Genomic DNA, 21,223 nt, shown 5'->3' on the forward strand with positions numbered 1-21,223 from the left:
ATTGAAAGACATTTCGTTGGTGAACTTCAGTAATGGGTTGTAATTGTTTACCAGAAAAAAATCTTAAACCTATAATTAATCCTCCCTCCTTCTTCCATTATAGAAAATGCTGTCTTAATATTAAAATTCAATTATATTGTGCTCGACCGTATAATGCTATAAATTATATAAACACATGATGAATTGTCTTTTCTATTTTACTTTATGTACAAACTGTTCATATTATGTCTGAAAAAGGTAAAAATAACTACATTCATTGTTTCCAATTTGTAAGGACAGGATATCAAAAGGAATTATAGAATTAATTTCACATCTCCTTTCAATCATATTGAATCGTTAGTCTTAAACTAAAAGTGTTCAGAATAATAAACTTTCATTTTCCATTACACTTGAAAAGTCACGGTCAGAATGTGTTAACTCATATGTGAAGTGTTCAAATAACTTTGGGTCAGCTGTCTTGAAGATATACAATCTGTGGTTTGCATGGATGCGTATACAATATTTACCTGAAATAAAAGAATAATGGAATTACAAAACACGAAGTATTAACGGTGTATATAAAACGGGATTCATGTAAAACAGTTGTTTATGTCACTATATTTTCGAAAATAGTCGTGCATCCATTGTCATTTCATGTGCATTTCATATTTTGTATATTTTACCTCCTATGTTTATCTTTTTATACCTGATCTGTCATGTTTTTAAAAATTTCGTTTACTACCGATATATTTGGTAAGGTATTAGCTCATTCGTATTTCAACTATTGTAAATACGACCCCGTCGTCTTTTTTCAAGAATATGATTCACCGAATTAGACTTATCACCGGGTTTGTACGTACAATATTACACGACAGGTGAAGCAGAATCTGGGTTACTTTCTTGATCACATAAGATCTCCTCAGTTTGTGCTTGGTTCGTTTTTACTCATTCTTTACATTTCTATGTATTTGTACTGTTGTTTGTATTTTTTGCCGTTTTTAATTTTTTGCTGTGGCATTGTCAGGTTGTTTTCGACTTTTTAAAATTTTGAATTGATAAGTGTTACACGGACCCTTTTGGTTCTTTCGCCTCTCTTATTATTTTTATCCATTTTTAGCAATTGTCAGATAAATTTCAAAAGCATTCATGAAACATGTTGATTTGCACACAGTGTCATTATTTATTCACCAATGAACTGGACGCTTTTAACATGCAGCAGTTCGATCTGTGATTTTTTTTAATATATTCCTTTTGATAAAGATACGGCGGTTCGCTTCGAGTAAGCTTTAATCGATTCCATAAATTTTTATTTCTGGTCATTCCTTTTTGAAAACTCCGGATAAAAGGGATCGGTATATGCTGATGATTTGTTATAATAGGAGCTACATTGTGTATTTATGCAAGAGTTTACACTTTAACATTGTTTAAATCTATCAAAGCGATTTAGAATAAACCAAAAAAAATAAAAAATGATAATATATATTAAAAAGTAATGACTGATAAATGTTCATTGGTTATTGTAACATGCACATTTTGGAAAATAACAAGTTAATATCAAATCAATATAATTTTCAGTTTACTTCAGGGACACGTTAACTCAACTTTATTTCGGCAGTCAAAACGATGAATGTTAAATTATTATACCAACAAGGGCGTGCGTGTTGAAATGACTTTGTTAGGCAATAATTATTACATGCAAATAATAAATAAAGACAGAAGATATCAAAGGGATATTCACACTCATACGTCTAGGGCGAACTGCCAATTCAATTCACGTAGGGTACTAAAACAGTACTACTGGACAAGCGCACGATGTACCTTTTTTATTTGACACTCACCATTTGTTTCAGTAGTTTCTACTTTTTCAATGGCATTTATTGATAAAGATTTCGTCATTGTCTTTCCCTGGAATCCCCAGTTAAATGAACGTCCCTTTACCTCTTCTTTGATTGAAATCATCACTTGATGATCCCAACCATGAGTTGTCTGCTTCATAAATTGACCAATAACTGAAACGATATTAGGTAAAATAAGAAATAAATATTTAATGAGTTTTTGGTTACTTTTTTGCTATTTTCGTTGCATCTGGTTTTTTTTCAGTATTTTTTTCTTTTAAATGAACATTGTTGCTTTGAATTTGTAGTGTGTATCTCGTTTCATTAAAATATAAATAAGTTTTGCTATTGGTGAGCAAATAATCTAGGGTTTAAAAGTTATAACAAAAAAAATAACTCCAATGAATAATAAAAAAAAAACTAAATATGTCAATAAAAACGGCAAAAATCAAAATACCTAAAATGTTATCTTGCGTTGTATTTAAATAGTGCGTATCATACAATATTAGATCACCAACAATACTTTTAAAGATTTAGATCTTGGCATAAATGGTACTATTCAGTGTGATCAGTTTAAACTAAGTATTTTTTTTTATTTCGTTTGCCTTTTGATTGCTGCATATAAACTGAGAGTTTGATTTTTATAGTCTGATGTCGATTTACATTTTTTTAAACAAAATGACTAGTGGTCTAATGAATTTTTCAATCTCTTGTTGGAATTTCGAATACAATTTGTCATTAACCTTACATAAGAAAAACATATCAATTTGAGTGAGAATAGATGTACATGCAAAACAAGTTTCATGTCTTTTGGGATCTTTTTTGACCGACTAGTATGTAAAATGAATTGATTAAGTACATGTCAATTTAACTAACTTAAGAATTTATTCAAAATAACCTTTAATGGTCTTTTGAAGAATTCTTTAAGTTACCAATCGTTTCGACTTGTGGATTGTTCCTAGTTAAAAACATGAAACAATTATTTCAAAGGATTCATATTTACCTTTATGTGAATCAAGGTCCTTTAAACCAATAGAGCTTTCACTTTTATAGTTTGTTCTGTTATCCATGACATCTGTTCTTTCTGATAAAGGTGCTCTTTTTGTCATCCGTTGCTTAGTTTGCACGGAATCTTTTTTTGTAAGATTTATCAAAGACCCTGTCGTAGAATCCGGCTGTTTTATAACGTGCTGAACAAATTGATAAAGCATATTCAAAATATTTCTTGCGCGTGTATCATTTAACATTAATGTACTGTAACCCAGCTCAAAATCAAGTCTGCATTTTTCCAAATCATGCCATACATATAGAACTGTTTCATTGTAGTAGTTACCAGTGCTGACACGTTTCACTTGGACTTCAGTATCCGTATTATCCTGGTAATCTCCAATGTCTTTAATAGGTTCCATGATGATTTGATGTCTGAATACGTCTTCAGGGTTAGTATTCGTCAAAAACTCCACAATATTTTCAAATGGTAATAAACTATTTTCAATAGCACTTGCAATTGTCCGCTTGTTGTTACTAAGAAAAGAAGACAATTTTTTCATATGATCGATGTTTGCGTAAAATGGAACAGGGTTTGTAAATCTACAAATAGTTTCTTTTAAATCTGGAAAATGTATTCGCATATCGATCGTTCCAAAAAGAGTAACTGTTTTTATTTTCAATTCCACGGAAAGAAGAAGTTGATATAAGCTGACAACGACATCAAATAGTTTCAAATTTTGTTTCTTCATGAATTGGGTTAATTGCAGAGCAATATCTTGGTCAACATTGACTTTGGCAAAATCAAATCGTTTTGGATTCAAATTAATCCCTGAAATACCCTTAAAGGACATTGGAGCTACAACGGCAGGTGTTTGATGTTTCCAAAATCTTATAATTTTGTCTTTTTGTGATTGAAACTTTTGTTCATATAGTACAGCAATGTCTTTGTCTAAAAGAGAATGAACATCCCTTGATTCGGCTTGATCTATATCTGAAATACCTCTAACTGCAATCCAAATGGACGTAAGATCAAATGATAAATGGTTAAACACCAGTCGGACGATACATTTGTTCACATTCCTAGCAAACATAATTTTCAAGGGTAAGTCTTTTGACGGGTCAAATAGGTATGGTTTGATGTCTGACGGAACTTTATCGGCATGATCTAAAGCTTTCATTGGAACTTCAATGAAATCAACAGTAACATCGTCTGGATCCATTGTATGTTTTAGCACTCCATATCTTATATTTTCTTGGTTTGGCACAAAAAGTGTTCTTAATGCTTTATGCTTAGCATGCAGCTGGAGAAAAAGATATTTCCATACATCAGGATTTTGAAGACGCCCAGAGACTTCGAGATCTGCATAACTAAACAATGATGGATCTTCCGAGTTGAACAGATAAGCATCATATGATTTTTTTTCCATAGGGGTTATAGAATTAACAATCGAAATGTCCACAGGTAATTCAGCTGGCATTAAATGTGACCGTTCTGAAATTTCAGCATTTAAAATCTCAATTATGTTTTCAAATGAGGTTTCATCTGACATCAATGTGACTGCAGGAATCCTCACGCCAGTTATGTCGTTGATTTTATTGACGAATGACATGGACTGCATTGAGTCTATTCCTAATTCTTGAATAAGTGTTTCGTTTTGTAGAACATCGATTTCTATCGTGAATACTTCACTAGCTGTCCTGAAAACAACGTTTGCAATTTTTTCTTTCCTTTCATGCGTTGGTGCATCTGTAATTGCAATCAGTTCGTCATTAACAACTCTAATGGACGAATTTTGAAAAGTGTCCTTTTCTTGACTATATAAATCATGAAATCTTTGTGGAACATAGTTCGTTTTCATTGCTTTCAAATTCATCCCTATCAAATTCCAATCAAACTGTCCAAATGTCACTTGGATGGGGTTACTATGAAGGCTTTTCTGTAGACACTTCATAATGTCAGATACATCCAACGGAAAATATCCTTGTTGTTTTAAGATTTCTTCAATATTTGCTCCATCTTTCACCATTCCTACATCTAATGGGCCCCAATTTATACTTTGTCCACTTAGTCCATTCACTCTCCTATAGTGTGCAAGGCAATCCATAAAAGCATTGGCAGCTCCATAATTACTCTGGCCTATGTTTCCCATCACTGATGTCATGGATGAATGCATAACAAAATAATCAAGTGGATATTTTCTTGATACCAAATGAAGATTCCAGGTTCCAAGTACTTTCGGTTTTAGTACATCTATCAAATGAGCTTCGTTCATACGAGAACTTAGAGTATCTTTTATTACACCAGCACCTTGAAAAATGCCCTTGATTTTGCAGTGTGAGCTCTGCTCTATATCGAAAAAAACTTTCTGTACATCATCCCAGACAGTTATATCTGCTACCATTGTTCGAACTCGACATCCGGTACTTTTACTTAGCATGTCAAATTCATTTTGCTGTTGAATAGAAACATTTCGACGTGACAAACTTATTATCTCACCAGCTCCGCGATCTGCAGCAAAACTAATAATTTCCAATCCCAAACCGGTTAAACCCCCAATGACGATGTAACAGCAGTCCTTTCTGAATAAAGCGTCTTGTGGCATTTTGACGAAGTTGTAATTCTGAATATTGTCAAATTTCATGGACATAGTTCGGGTTGGTATCTGTAGTGTACCTTTCGGTTCGTATTGGCTATTTCCATTATTCTCACATGTCTCATGTTTGAAGATTTCAACATCTAGATTGTGTTTATTCCAAAACTTAAAGATAAATGGAGTCACTCTTACAAAATTTTCTTTTGATACGACATCATCTATTTGAATGACTTTAACTTGAACATTGTTCATTTGGAGAATAAGTCGATCCTCTTGGTTCAGAAAAGTAGAAAGAGCTATAACTAGGCTCAAAGATCTTATCTCTACTAATTTAAGTATGTCTGTAGGACTTACTGTTTTCATAATCAATACTGTATTCAATGAATCTAAATTCGAATCAGCACCTACATGTAGTCTAGCGCTCGATCTTTTGATTGTTTTGAGCAACAGTTGAAGTATTCTGCCGGCAAATTCATTTTCTTTATCGCATAATATGTGTGCATGGTGTCCTTCATCAACTTGATGAGCCAATGAGTGCATTAGAACACTAGCAAAAATGACACCTGGTTTATACCCTGGTAATTGATGTAGGGGATAAACAGTTGTAAATGGGACTTCAACTGTACTCTGAACCTTCATTGGGAAACATGCTACAACTTTATCTTCATTTGTCGATTTCTTGATTTGAATTGATCCGTTTAATTCTTGTATTGTTGCAGTAGATTCATATGACAGTAAATCAAACTCAGAACAATGCGTCCCTTTGAACGTAAAGACAGTCTGATCATGACTTTCACTAGTTAAGGTTACTGGGTACAAATATTTACTATGCAGTGATACTTCCTCGAGACGCAAGGAAATATGGTTTTTTGAAATTTCTTTTTTGCCATTTTGTAGAACGCAAAATGTCTGTCTTATATCGTTTGCTTTTTCAGTTTTTATTGCCACTTTACAGTAATCATCAATGCTCCCATATCGATATTTACTAATTGGCTTGTCAGATGCTATTTTCTGCAGATGGTTTGTAAAAAATTTCCCGTGATAAAAAATAAGCTCGCCATATTTTGGTATACTGTCATCGATGAAAAGTTGCGAAATGAATGTCGAAGCGCCACTGATGGATGGATGGCAATCAATTAATCGAATTTCAAATGATATGTTCTCGCGTATGATTGATCGTACTTGTCCCCAAAGTTCGGAACCAAAGAGATTTACAAATGAACAATTAGTAATATCTGGTACCTGGGTAGCTTCGGTAATGACGGTGAGAAAAGCTTCCAACTTCTTGCCTGTGATACATTGGACAGCAGCAAGTAAGACTATGCAAGAAGCATATGTTTTCTTTAAAACGTCAGTTCCTGAAATCCAGTCTGTCATCCTTTTACCTGGTGCAAAGTAGATTTCCACAAATCCTGGATTTTCTTTCCAAAAGGAATTGAATATATCCTTTTGTGAACTAAGTGATGCTTCTTCATTCAGCAAAATGGTTTTTACTTCTATATCTGGAACACTTTCCTTTATCTGACACAATATTTCCCTGTCAAACGAACATACGAGTATCCTTTTTTTTATTTTCTCTAAATCTGTTTGTTTTGGCAAGTGGCTCACTTCAATATTTTCCCACAACAAGCCGTACTCCTGCGAGGTATTTGACATCACATCGCCGATAACTTTTAACCTAAAGTCTTCAATTTCGGCGATGATACTACCATTTACAGTCAACAACAACATATTGTAAAGAACTTCCGATTTTGATCGATGCTTCAATTCAGTATAAGCAATCATGTTTCGTTCGATCCCTCGCCTCAGGATTAGTTTCCCTATGCCTGAAGGTAACACTGTTCTATCATCAGAGGCGTCCAAAAACAAAACACTTGGCGTTTGAAGAAGACCGTCCAATATAGCTGGATGGAAATGGGTCATCTTTACATCACTCCAGATTACATCTGAAACATGCATTTTAACGATACACTGCTTTCCATTGTTCCATGAATCACCAAGAATTTTTAGGTGTTTTCCATATGAGAAACCCATGTTCTTCAATGTATCATAAGTATCTTCTGATGATTGGAACTGTGGACAAATTTTGAAAAGGCAATCAATATCTATATTTTCTCTTTCAGGTCGTTCTTCTATAGGATGTATTGAAAATTTTGATATGATGTCCCTGTCTTTGGTTAACAAACACATTGGTGATTTCGATGATAAATCAGCGATTGATACATCTACAGTGTACGCTTGACCGGGAGATAAAAATATTGGTCTTATGAATTCTACTTCAATACTTATATCTTGAACTCTTTTTTGTAGATGTGATTGTCCTACTTCAAGAGCCACCTCGGCATAAAATGCACCAGGAACAATAGGAGTGTTTGATACATAGTGGTCAAACACAAATGGTGTATTAACGTCGTTGATTTTTACTTTAAAACTTGCTGTTGAAATAGCGGATTTTGAAACAAACAAATGGTTTCCAACATTGTCGTCTAAACCTTTAAATTTCAAAAGTGAAGCATCTGGTAAGAATAAAGACTTTCTGGTGGGGTTGAACTTGTATTTCGGTATATCACATAATTTACCTTGTCCTTTGCAAACTTTGTGCCAATCTAAATTAACCCCATGCTCGAATAATTCTGTAATCGTCGTGAACAAAGTATCTTCTTCATGTCGTTCTTTTATTGAAGGTAGGCAAATTGCATCATCGTGTGTATAAGTGTCACGAAGATGAGCCCGTAAAACCGGTTTCGGACCTATCTCAAGAAATATGTTGAACGTGTTTTTCTTTCCGGCAGCGGAAATTGCATCTTTGAATAAAACCGGACAACTTATATTTTTGTTCCAATAGGAAGCACCAATATCATTGCCATCAACAATTGTTTCACCAGTAACTGTTGAAATAAGTGGTATGGATGGATCAGTACTTTTAATTTGTTTAACGATTTCCTCAAAATCTTTCCCTGCTTGTTCAGTGTGGTGACTGTGATAAGCACATTTTACACTCAAGTCTTTCAGGAAATAAGATTGCATCTCATCTTTTGGTAAATCATCTGTTAATGCCTTTTTAAAGATATCAATAATATCAGCATCGCAGGATACGGTGCAAGATGTAGAACTGATATAAACTGCAATGCAGGCCTTTCCTTGAAATTTGCTACAAATAGACTCGATGTATTTCGTGTTACAGTTTCCTATGACAAACATTTTGCCTCCTGTAACAGTTGATAGTATTCTTGATCTGTGGTATATCACCGCAACTGCATTTTCCAACGTCAAGCAACCTGCAGCATACACAGCAGCAACCTCCCCAACAGACTGACCAATAATTGAATCCACCTTTATCCCCCAGTGCCTCCAAAGGGACCATAGGGCTATCTGACATGTAAAAATAGCTATATGTCCAGTAAAAGGATCAGAAATATCTTTGCTATTAGCTAGAATATCATAAATTGACCACTCAACCCACTGATTAAGGATGCTATCGATTTGTTGCACTACTTTTTTCACTACAGTACTTTCTTTCAACAACTGATTGCACATTCCCTTCCATGTCGTCCCTACACCACAAAAGACAGCAATGATGTTTGGCGCTTTCAATCTCACTTTAGATTTGGATTCATTGGAATTATGGCGATTTCGTAATTTAAGTTTCAAATCTTCTAAACTGTTGGCAAAAAGAGCTATACGATACTGATGATGGTCTCGTCTGCATAGAGATGTGTATGAGATATCACACAAACGAATGTCGATACGAGTGATCTTTTCTACCATTTCAACTAAGGATATCTTCAGTCCGTCTAGGTCAACTGCAGATATAAACACTAAATGTAACATTCCAAAAGGTTCCTCCTGGCAGCATTCCTCTTGTTGAAACTGCTTGACTATCACGTGTGAGTTTGTTCCACCAAATCCAAAGCAGTTACCACACGCCATTCGCTGATTTTTTGCATCTGTTTTCCATTGAATAGTTTGTGTTGGAACAATAAAGTGATACTTCTCAAAATCAATTTTTTCATTAGGCTTCTCAAAATGAAGAGAGGGAACAATTGTTTTGTTTTTCATCATTAATAAGACTTTAATTAGCCCAGCTGCCCCTGCTGCTGATTCTAAGTGACCAATGTTAGTTTTTACAGATGCTATATAGACAACATTTTTCTCTAAAGATTGATCGTTTGTTTTTTTACCAAAAAATCTGCCCAACGTGTTCGCTTCTATCGGATCTCCAACAGGTGTTCCTGTCCCTATAAATACAGTTAACTACTGAAAATCATATTGGAAAAATTGGTTTAGTGAAATGATTTTTATTCGTTCGTTTATTTTTATGTAGATTATACGTATAGTAGTAAGCCAGCAATATTTATCTTTTTATTTAATAGCTTATCATAAAGTGAATATTAACCAACTAGTTTGTTTTACAAATAAACTAATCAGATACCAGGATTAAACGCGCGTTTCGTCTTCAAAGACTACAATAGACTACACAGACATGTTCTCAAATTCTGATATTAACTTACCATGCGCTTCTATCACTTGTATGTCATGGGGATTGATATTATTTGATAAATAAACTTTATGAAGAAGATTTTCTTGTTGACTAGCAGAAGGAGCTGTTATGGGGGTTGCTGTATGGCCATCTTGATTACAATCAGTAGCTATTGTTGCCCATATTTTATTTGAATCCCGTTTAGCCTAAAAAAAAGTATATACATTGTTAAATCTTTTTTAGTGTAATATAAACTATTCAAACAAATGTATATGAAGGACTTTTTAAACTTTGCAGATTTACTTAAAAGTAAATCCATCATGTGAAGGTTTCTGTGCTATCAAGGTTTTAGAAAAACGTGTTAACTTTTTTTTAAAGATTTTATCAGATTGTATTTAAAAGCAAAATGTAGCACACATTTTTTTTAATTTTCATCTTATATCTAATAGTTTTTTTAATCTTTACAATTTGATAATTTATTTTACTTTAATTGGACTCACATTGTACAAATGAAACATCGTCATATTCTATTTCGATTTTGTTTAATTAACTATTCATTTTTAAGAAGGAAAAAACATCATTAGAATAAACATGATAGATGTCATATCTTTATAAATCTGCGCATGTCTTGAAATAACAAAAGGAGCCATGACATCGATTTAAACTGATGTATTTTACTTTTAGAAATTCAAACAAATACGTCAACATCAAAGATAACTATACACCAAAGAATAACACATATGTTGGCAAGCAATGGTTAATATTGTAAGATTGTTGACTTGTAACTTTGTAAGAACATCTGCAATTTAAAACTTGAAGAGTATTATTTAAAATATAGGGAAAAGCAACAATACTAACATCTCCAAGTTTCTTTAGTATAACTATTCCACATCCTTCCCCTCTAGCATACCCATCTGCATTAGAAGAGAATGCATGACACTGTCCAGTTGGTGAAGCCATTCTTGCTCGGCTGAGTGGTATAAACAATTCCGGCGATATGATACTGTTAACCCCTCCACAGATAGCCATTGAACTGCGCCCTGAATGAAAAAATCAACAAGCATGAGATGTCAGAAAATATTTTAGCATTAAGTTTATTATAAGGTGAATAAAAGCTTATTTAACTACCTTACTATCTTAACACAGATTATTTGTGCTATAAAAGGTGACGACAATCAGTGATTGGTCAAACCTTTGATTATATGCACGGATCGGACGAATCCATTTCGAATTAAGATTGGTATTAAAAACAACTGTATAATAAGCAATAAACATGACATAGGCGGACCTCGACAACATTTCTTATTCAAAGGCAACTTGACGGCATATACATAATTTACAAATATAACTTATTTCTTCCAATATAATCATGCCGATATTTATCATCTTAAAAATAAGATTATTCAAACGAACTTTAGACATATTTTCAACTTTGAAGAGGCTGACATGATCTCACAAACTTCCTGTTTACTATCTTTATTATTTATTATCCCTCATCTCGCTTTTAAAATGAAAGAAGCAATCGTCATGCTGATTTAGTCGTTCTTTCTCATAACAAGTATGCGTTTCCTTTATCTATTTTTGACACTGCACCAAATCGTGTAAAACATTTATATATTTGGTGTTTAAAGACAAAAACCTGATATGCATTGCCATCTTATATTGTCTTTTCCAATATTTTTTTTAATATCCAATATCTGGTCTTTTGCAGGTTTTTGTAAACCTATTTTCTTTTCGGCAATTTTTCTATTGCTGTGATAATATCGTTCATATATTTATGAAGTTAAAGAAATGCACGTATGCAATTATGCATAATAAGCATCTTGTTTTGTTAATTTTTTATTACCCCAGATTACGTGCAACATATCTCGACAATGTTTCTCAATTCTGCGTTTTTGTGTCATGAATTAAAATCTATAGAAGTCATCCAAATCTTATATATAGAAATAAAACAAATATCTGTCATTTAAGACGAGATCGTATAAGCCCAAACAATAATCACACTTGGAAACAATCAACATAAAACAAAGGCAATGTAGACGAACCACGAGTAACTCGACTATACTAAGAAATAAGACATATATCAAATTCACTGAAAACACAAACTATCAGACATAACACAATATCTGGCCGATCTTACAAAAGAAACATGTCACATTCGGTACTTAGCAGACAAAACATCGTATATAGAAAACCACAATCTAAGACGTGGTAAAAATGTCGTTTTTAGTTACGACACAGACTCATCGTTTATATCAATAAAGTCATGATGGTTTCCTTAAAATTAACGGAGTGATTATTTTTTTATTCTTTTATCCTCATAGTTATGTTGGATTAGTTTCTGCATTGATAGCACACTCCTGTAAATGAATACAATTGAGTATAGAAATGGGGAATGGGTCAAAGAGACGACCAGACCATAGAAAAAACAACAGCAGAAGGTCACCAACAGGTCTTCAATGTAGCGAAAAATTCCCGCACCAGAGGACGTCCTTCAGCTGGCCCCTAAACAAAAATATACTAGTTCAGTGATAATGAACGCCATACTTATTTCCAAATTGTACACAAGAAACTAAAATTGAAATAATACAGGACTAACAAAGGCCAGAGGTGCCTGACTTGGGACAGGCGCAAAAATGCGGCGAGGTTAAACATGTTTATGAGATCTCAACCCTCCCCCTATACCCCTAGCCAATGTAGAAAAGTAAAGGCATATATATACGCACATTTAAAATTCAGTTCAAGAGAAGTCCGAGTCTGATGTCAGAAGATGTAACCAAAGAAAATAAACAAAATGACAATAATACATAAATAACAACAGACTACTAGCAATTAACTGACATGCCAGCTCCAGACTTCAATTAAACTGATTGAAAGATTATGATTTCATCATATGCTTATGAGATCTCAACCCTCCCCCTATACCTCTAGCCAATGTAGAAAAGTAAAGGCATAACTATACGCACATTAAAAATTCAGTTCAAGAGTCTGATGTCAGAAGATGTAACCAAAGAAAATAAACAAAAAAGTCTGTATATAGTGTGAACATGCACGATAATAACGTAACAAATGCGATATGTAAACACCATTCGGTGGGGAAGATGGTGTGTTACTTCAGTGGTATTTGGAAATGATAATTTGGAAGTAGAAATCATTCTGGTTGTCATAGATTTTAAGATTAAATCGTCCATATTTGTCAAATTGAGAAATAGATCAAGACATGAAGCAGTCCTTCCAGTATCAGTAGTATTCTTTATTTAAAATTCACTGAACTATATGAAATGAAAGTACTGACTGCAATATGGCTTATTTTAAGTGACAGGACATCATTAATATATCTAAAAGTAAAAGAATCTCGCAAAGTACTTTTTCTATTTGTCTTTTAGAAGGTTCTGAATGAATTCTGCTTCATACACGTACAAAAAATAATCGGCCAGTAAGCACAATGAAAGAGATGATTTTTCATTCCAGATTGTTTATTATCAATGTTTAGATAGAGACGACATCTCAACATGTTAGATTCGATCGTGTATCTAACAACATATTTGATCAAACGAAAACATATCTCTGTATTATTGAAAATTATTACTCACGGGATTCCTATATCACAAACTTGGCAAAGTATTTACTAAATCTTATCATCTGTACAAGTACATCATTCGTAAATATAAATCAACGAGCATACATCTTATACATGTTATACGTAGATATATTTCCTATTCAACCTGTCAAGGTATTATTCTTTACACAGTGCAAAAATGTCGTCGTTTACATCAAAAGAGTGGATTGTTTAGATTTCGTTAAAAAACATTGCATTTTCTAGATTCTTTTTTGACAAATTCATTAATTTATCAATAAGATTTCTATTCTATTGTGGTTAGTTATCACTTACAGGCAAACTGTGCCTTTTTATTACTTGTGATGTTAATCCAAATGATATAAAGCTTGAACTAATGCTACAATAAATCACCAAGTTTCATTATTTTCAAAGAGAAATGTATATTGCATATCGATGACTTCTAAACTGATATGATCAGTTATGTAATGAACTTTGAACACCACATATATTGATATTTTTGATTGAAAGTCAGTTAGCGGACAACCCCTCTCCTTCCCCAAAATTACAAAAACAACACATGTTTTTTTTAAAGTATAATGTGCAACTTTGATAACGTTTGTTTTGGTTAATACTTATTGAAACATGTCCAAATTGGAAATACAACTTTTAAAAGATGGGGGAGTGACAAAACCTTGTTAACATCAGACAGACAGCCATTCGCATAAATTATGATATGTTCCTCACTTATAATTAAAAGAAACTGATTGTTATAGGACGAGAGCAACGATCAAACTATTTTTGTTCTAATTTGCTCTTGATGTGTTGCTAACAACTCTATAAAGTAATCAAAGGTACCAGGAATAAAATTTTGTACGCCAGACGCGCGTTTCGTCTATATAAGACTCATCAGTGACGCTGATGCCAAAATATCTATAAAGCCAAACAAGTACAAAGTTGGAGAGCATTGAGGATCCAAAATGCCAAAAAGTTGTGCCGAACACGGCTAAGGTAATCTATGCCTGGAAAAAGAAAATCCTTAGTGTTTTCCAAAAATTCTAAGTTTTGTAAACAATGACCACATTATTGATATTCATGTCAACACTTAACCTAAAGTATTGATTACTGGGCAGGTGATTCCCTCGGGGACGAAACGTCCACCAGCAGTGGTGTAAACAGTTATCAAAGGTACCAGGATTATAATTTAGTTCGCCAGAACAGCGTTACGTCTACATAAGACTCATCAGTGACGCTCATGTCAAAATATTTATAAAGCCAAACAATTACAAAGTTGGAGAGCATTGAAGATCCAAAATTCCAGAAATTTGTATTATTAAATATACATGATGTATCAATTTCCTAACAACCCTAATATATGACGAGATATATATTTGTTAAATGAACGAATATACATGAATCAGATCTCGGATTTTGAAAAAAAACCCTGATGGCATTGGGGTGCGGGGCTAGCCAGAAACCATTTGGAGGGAAACTTTAATAAAAAAGTTTGTGCATTTATCATGCATATATCTATACATATATAAACAAGTCTAAATAACAAACAACGTTCAAAACTATGATTGCGTTTGAAAAAAAAAACGAAATCTGTATACGTGTGCACGTAAAATAAATCTCTTGGTAGAGAGGTCTAAACACAGTACAAATAACATTTTCCAAAATACCAAAAAAGTGGAAAGTAAATTTTAAAAAAATGCAATGATGTTCTCAAACTCGCCGAATGCATTTGACGATTGCAAAATAAATTGATCACGATATGTAACATGGATCTTCGATGCTCAGTTTCAAAATGAATAAATTTTCATAAAACTAGAATGTATTGGTAGGGAATAAATTGAGGAATCAAAATAGCAAAAAAAAAATACAGGTGTCCATGTGCTTGTTTTCGAGACATTGGCCATTGAAATTTTGGCGGGAAAATGTTCTCTCTTATTTTTTCAGAGCTTTATCATACACCATTTTAAGTTCTCAAATACTTTAAAAAAATAAATAAGACTTTTATAAGACTTTTACAAATGACTTATTATTATACATGTAAAAAATTTATAAAAAGAAAAATGGGGGTTTTTGGGGAATTTTTTTAAGGCATTCAAATGGATAAAAACAGAGGATTCCGATAATCTGACAAAAATTCCAAAACATGACAAGCAGACATCCTTAAGCGACAAAGATGGTATACCATGAGGTGCAAAACATTGTACATAACATCCGGATTTCGACAATGAATGACTTTTCAGCGGTGATAGGGGTTGAAATGTATTTGGAAGGCCATATAATTTACCTCAATTTAGGGCAAACTCTTGAATTTCAAAGAGTCGAAATATGATGAACGAATCATATAAACCCGAAGGGAAATATAAAACCAAACGAAATAAATATCAACAAGTTTAAATTGAAAACAACGTGCAAACATATACTTGTGTTAGATATAAACCGTAATTTTTATACGTTTGCTTGTAAAACAAATTTCTTAGTTAAGGGGTCTAAATACACATGATACAGCACAAACATCGTTTTCCAAAATACCCCAAAAAAATGAAAAGTACATTTGTTCCTAGATGTAACATTGTAACATGGAGCTTAATTATTAATTTAATACCAAACAGAAACAATAAAGTTGCGGAGTTGATGGTATACCGCAAACATGATGTTAAAAAATTTGTACACCCTATCCGGATATGTGTGACACCATAAGATGCCATATATAACCACATCAAACAAAATGTCGCCTTTAAAATCTGTACAAAAAATATATAAATACTTAGAAACAAAAAAATGTTGTCCTCCACACAATTATTTTGTTAATCTATAAAAGAAAACATTGAGGTGCTCAATCTTTCAGGAGGTTGAAACATAAATGAGGAGGTTTATATTTATTTCCTAATAAATTTGTGAAAATATGCCTCACCTGGCACACACAGATGAAAGTATAACAGTTGCTTTGATTCAGTATGCTGTTAAACATTTAAAAGATCTATTTCACTAGGAAATCATAGGAATTTCGCAAAAAGGTCTTTGTGTCGTTATCCATGAATTTTCTGTCAAAAATAGTTTTATCTATGACGCGCAGACGACAAGGACTGATAAAACTAAGACGTTGTGATTGTCAACAAAATTCATCTGTTGATTTAAATTTAACACTACGCTATAAACGCACCGATTCAAGGGAAATAAATGAATAAGAACAGTAACAAAATATGCATAATATTGAAGATTACCTGTCGTCTTATGAACTCAACGCCACTGGAGATTTAGGTAAAGATTCTTTTGTTTTCATTATAATCTTTAAAGAATTTCCCAACGCTTTTCTTGTACTTTGCTCACAAATAAAGCGGTATTGAAAGGCTACATGATTAAAATGTAATGTTATATTTTTGGTTAATTCAGTGCTGCCTAATTTAATACTTATTTATATTAAGTAAGCTTTAGTTAAATGTGTGTCTTTGTGTGGGTTGGATTTCAATTTGAATGCTTTACATATATCTATAATTCCTTAAAACCACGTGACCGATTCTAATTTTTGTGTATAAATATATCTATATTCGTAATCAAAATATTCATTGAAAATACTTCTGGGCCTAGTCCAATACCAGACCTACACCGATATGAAGAATATTTATTACGGTTTTCACAATCATAATGTCTTTAATAAATTTATGTGCCACCTCATGGGATTATACAAAAAGACTTGTAAATTATTTCAGAGTAAATTAAAATTTTCATGTTGTTTGGCTGGTCAGGAAGAATGAATGTTTATTCTAAAATTTACAAATTAATTTACAAGATTAAATAGAATAGAATTGAATATCCCGCATTTTTCATACTTTTCCACCATATACTGTCCAATTGTTAAAAGACATCCCTTCTTAAATACTCAAAACCACCATTTAGCCCTTACAATGATATGTTAGACTAGTGTAAATAAGAAATAACCTACTGCTTTCATGCATGGTTATATCTATCCATACAAAACTTGTTTTCACAGCTACTGTAGGAAATATTTCAAAAGTCTGATTGCTGGATATAACTGACGAGGATTTAAATGAAATTTTAAAGGAGATCATGTTAAACAATGTGAATTGTTTACAGAAGAAAACTATAAAAAAAAATACTTCGAGTTGTCTCATTGGTACTCATACCACACCGTCTTATATATATTATAGACACCCCGTGGTGCTTTGAGAAGATTATAAACTGGACTTTTTATATTTTGTCAACTAAATGTTAAGAAAGTACTTTCAGAAAATAATCGGAAGTAAGTTGTATTTAATGTGAAAAAAAAATCCTGAATAATAATGCAGTTTTAAAACAGAGTTTCAAAATTAAAATACATGTAAACAGATTTATTTTTAAATTGATCCCTAAAAATTGGACCCGTTAAGAAGTTTATCATTATTTAAATTCTTTTATGTTATGAGAGTCATAATGATCAGCATTCAAAGAGATTATGTGAATCTTTGTCATTATTTAGAGTGGTTCGCCCATAATTTTTTAAAATGACAATTTGAAATCTTTCTTGAAAGGTCAGTAATAGGAGTTCATTAATATCAATAGTATGGATGGTCAAAAGGAAAATGTTTTGAAATTGTTGAATTTGATGATATAGATAAATCGTTTTCAATTATTAAAAAAAGTCATAAGATAATGGTAATGATTTCAAGTTGATAAGGATGATTAAAAAAATGCCTCTCATATAGTTAAAAGTAAACGTATGCGATTATACAGAGCACCGAATGTTGTATTCGTATCTATTTCTAGGGAGTTTCTTATTCAAGTTGATTCACATATAATTTTTCATTTAAACAAAATAAATCCGTGGATACAACTCTTGCAAAATTGCTGGATGTTTGTCAATACCTTACTAGAACTAAGTTTAGATTGCTCCTACTCCTATAAGTAATGCAAATTCAACTTACTTATATTTTTTAAAATCTTTATTTTAAACAAAAAAAATAATGATCATTCATTATATATTTGTTACCGTTCAATGGAACATGAAGAGGAGTATAGCGTCTTGCTTCATGTATAAATATATAAACTCCATTCTACAACAGGTTTTTACTGCACATCCTTGATCATAATTATAGCACATATATGAGCAAAATTAGATTGTTTTTCGGATACATGAACCGTGCAGTTCGAATGCAATACTAACACATGTGTTAAAGGTGTGATTTTGCATACAGGTGAAACGCATGATTACATTCATGAATCATGTATCACATGCGTTTTTCACACTAGTGTCACAGGCATTTTTTCATTGGCATGCAACACGAATGAGAAAAGCCGATTATCTGAGTGAATCATGTATATCACATGCGTTGCACACATGTGTCACACTGGTGGCAGTATACGTCTCAAACACATGAATGTGATAGGCATGTGTCACTCATATGCCCATGCCTATCACACATTGCACACCTTATACACATTTTTATAACTGTGATGAGAGCTAAATCAAAAGCCATGTGATACAATTATCTGTAGTTTGTTAATCTGCCAAATTGACTTCTTTGAAGAAACAAACATTCCAAATACATTCTGTCCACTTATTGTAACGTTTCACATATCAATCTAATTCTAGTTTAAAAGCAATTGTAAAATAAAAAAATCGAAATTAATTACATAAAGAAACATATAATAAATCTTTTACGTAAACTGTACATCATTGAAAACGATGTATATTCTAAATGATGTCCACCGCGGGCAGGGATGATAAACTATTTAAAAAAGCATCTTCTTCAACCATTCGTTTTGTTTGAATTGAAACGCTCTGAACAGTTTTTATTTACATTTTCAAGGTCTCGAAGAGGGACAAACAATATCAAATATTTTGAAAGACCCACACAGGAAGAAAAAAGGGAGGTTATTCTTTGCATAAGGGAGTTGGCTAGCAAATTTCATGGTATGCATCCATGAATAATGTTTTCGAACGTTTGCCTTATGGTATAAGCAACATACCCATTTTCAAGCTCTGAGCAGCCACATCGATTGCAACTAAGGCAGATGAACACGCCGTATCTATTGACATTGATGGTCCTAGCAAGTTATAAACATATGATACACGAGCGGAAATAATGCTTGGAGATGTTCCAGTTAAGCTGTAGTTTGTCATTGTAGCAAGGTCGTCAGCTGCTGATCCTTTGTAATCATCATTCATGAAACCTGAAACCAATGTATTCTTTTATGTACAAATGTCGTCAATATTTGTTTTTATCGAATGTATGGAAAATGTCGGCAAACAATATTTCACTGGTTAAATGGTTAATTTTTCATAAAAAGATCTAATAATCATACTTTTTAAAAGCCAATAAACACATGTATGAATAGATTTTGGAAATTTTCCCGACAGTCAAATACTCAAAATTACATTGGAAAACATCGGAAATATGTTTTATTTGAAATATTTCATCAAATGTATACTATCATTTAAAAAAATGAAAAAGTGTGCATCGCAGTATATTGTTAAAATACAATAATATATTTTGAAATGATATCTTAAAGCAATTGCATGTGAAACATTTTGTCAAACTATAGAAAAAAGATAATAAAACATTAGCAGTTTTCTTGAACGTTGTCTTGTTAATAAATGAAAAGCCATCAAACTCTTAAATGAGATTGTTTAAATGCAAATCTCCATTACCCTTTATATTATATGATAAGACCGTTTTCCAGTTATTGAAAGAACTCGGTGACAATATCATAAAATCAATGAAAACTTCGTTTCTAATTTAAGTTCAATGTTTTCTTTTATTAATACACCATGATTTCTGTTTTACCAATAAAAACTCCGGTGTCTGATCCACTTATCATATTTCGTGTGAGGCCGCCATCTTCCAAAGCCATATGGACGCATTCAAGAACATATCGTTGTTGAGGATCCATTCGTTCTGCTTCAATGTCATTGATACCAAATAACTTGTTATCAAATTCGTCATGGCTACAATACATTTTAAAAGTTTTAATAAATGTTTTTTTTTTATGTTTCATCAATCAAACATAAATATGTAAATTTATAAGACCTATTGAATTTTCACAAAATTTGATTTTCATTGATTGTGAATTCTAGGCAAAGAAGATGTCACATGTTTTGTTAAGTTAAGACAAACAATATTGTTCAATGAAAGTAATTTAAAGAAATTCTATATTTTTACAATTGTGTTTCGAGTTACAAATATTTTCTAATGATTGAAATATTTACTTTCTCAGAAATCCTGCTTTTGGAACATATGTCTTTCCTTTTGCGTCGGGGTCTTTATTATAAAATGCATCATTGTTCCATCGTTCAGGAGGTATATCAATAACATGGTTCTCACCATTCACCAATAATTGCCAAAATTCCTCTTGGTTGTCAGCTCCTGGAAACTTACATCCTATACCAATAACGGCTATAGCGTCATCATCGTCCATTTTAATATTAAATCATGCTAATTTGTATCTGTAAACAGTCCTTTGATGTTTTAAAAAGGTAAGGAGATGTGGTATTATAGCTAAAAAGACAAGTATTCATCAGAGTTCAAATGAGGTCTATCTTAAGATAGTTTAATAGATAATAAAGTGTACCTATATATCACTATCTATATGATTAGATTAATCCTCTGATTATGCTTTAATCCAAACTTGTTTTTTGAGAATTGTACACGGTCGCGCCTTTCTTGCTGAGCTGTATTTGGCAAAATATTTCGAAATATATGCTCCTCAATCCTCTTTTTACCTTTTGTTTTATAGTTTTACTACACTTCTTGCGTTGGAGGTGTTCTTATTGATATCT

At 32.5% G+C, this 21,223-nt stretch overlaps 1 protein-coding gene across 1 annotated transcript; it reads right to left on the reverse strand.

The window, feature by feature from the left end:
• Window positions 1-288: 288 nt before the first annotated feature.
• LOC134726218 (uncharacterized) lies at window positions 289-20,862 on the reverse strand. Its single transcript, XM_063590620.1, has 8 exons — window positions 20,654-20,862; window positions 20,232-20,392; window positions 19,414-19,617; window positions 10,737-10,918; window positions 9,910-10,084; window positions 2,818-9,636; window positions 1,818-1,988; window positions 289-506 (listed from the first exon to the last, which is right to left on the reverse strand). The coding sequence occupies exons 1-8, from the start codon at window positions 20,860-20,862 to the stop codon at window positions 358-360; spliced, it is 8,070 nt and encodes a 2,689-aa protein (XP_063446690.1). The 3' UTR covers window positions 289-357.
• Window positions 20,863-21,223: the final 361 nt, after the last annotated feature.

Source organism: Mytilus trossulus, chromosome 7 (assembly GCF_036588685.1).
Source record: "Mytilus trossulus isolate FHL-02 chromosome 7, PNRI_Mtr1.1.1.hap1, whole genome shotgun sequence".
NCBI lineage: Eukaryota > Metazoa > Mollusca > Bivalvia > Mytilida > Mytilidae > Mytilus > Mytilus trossulus.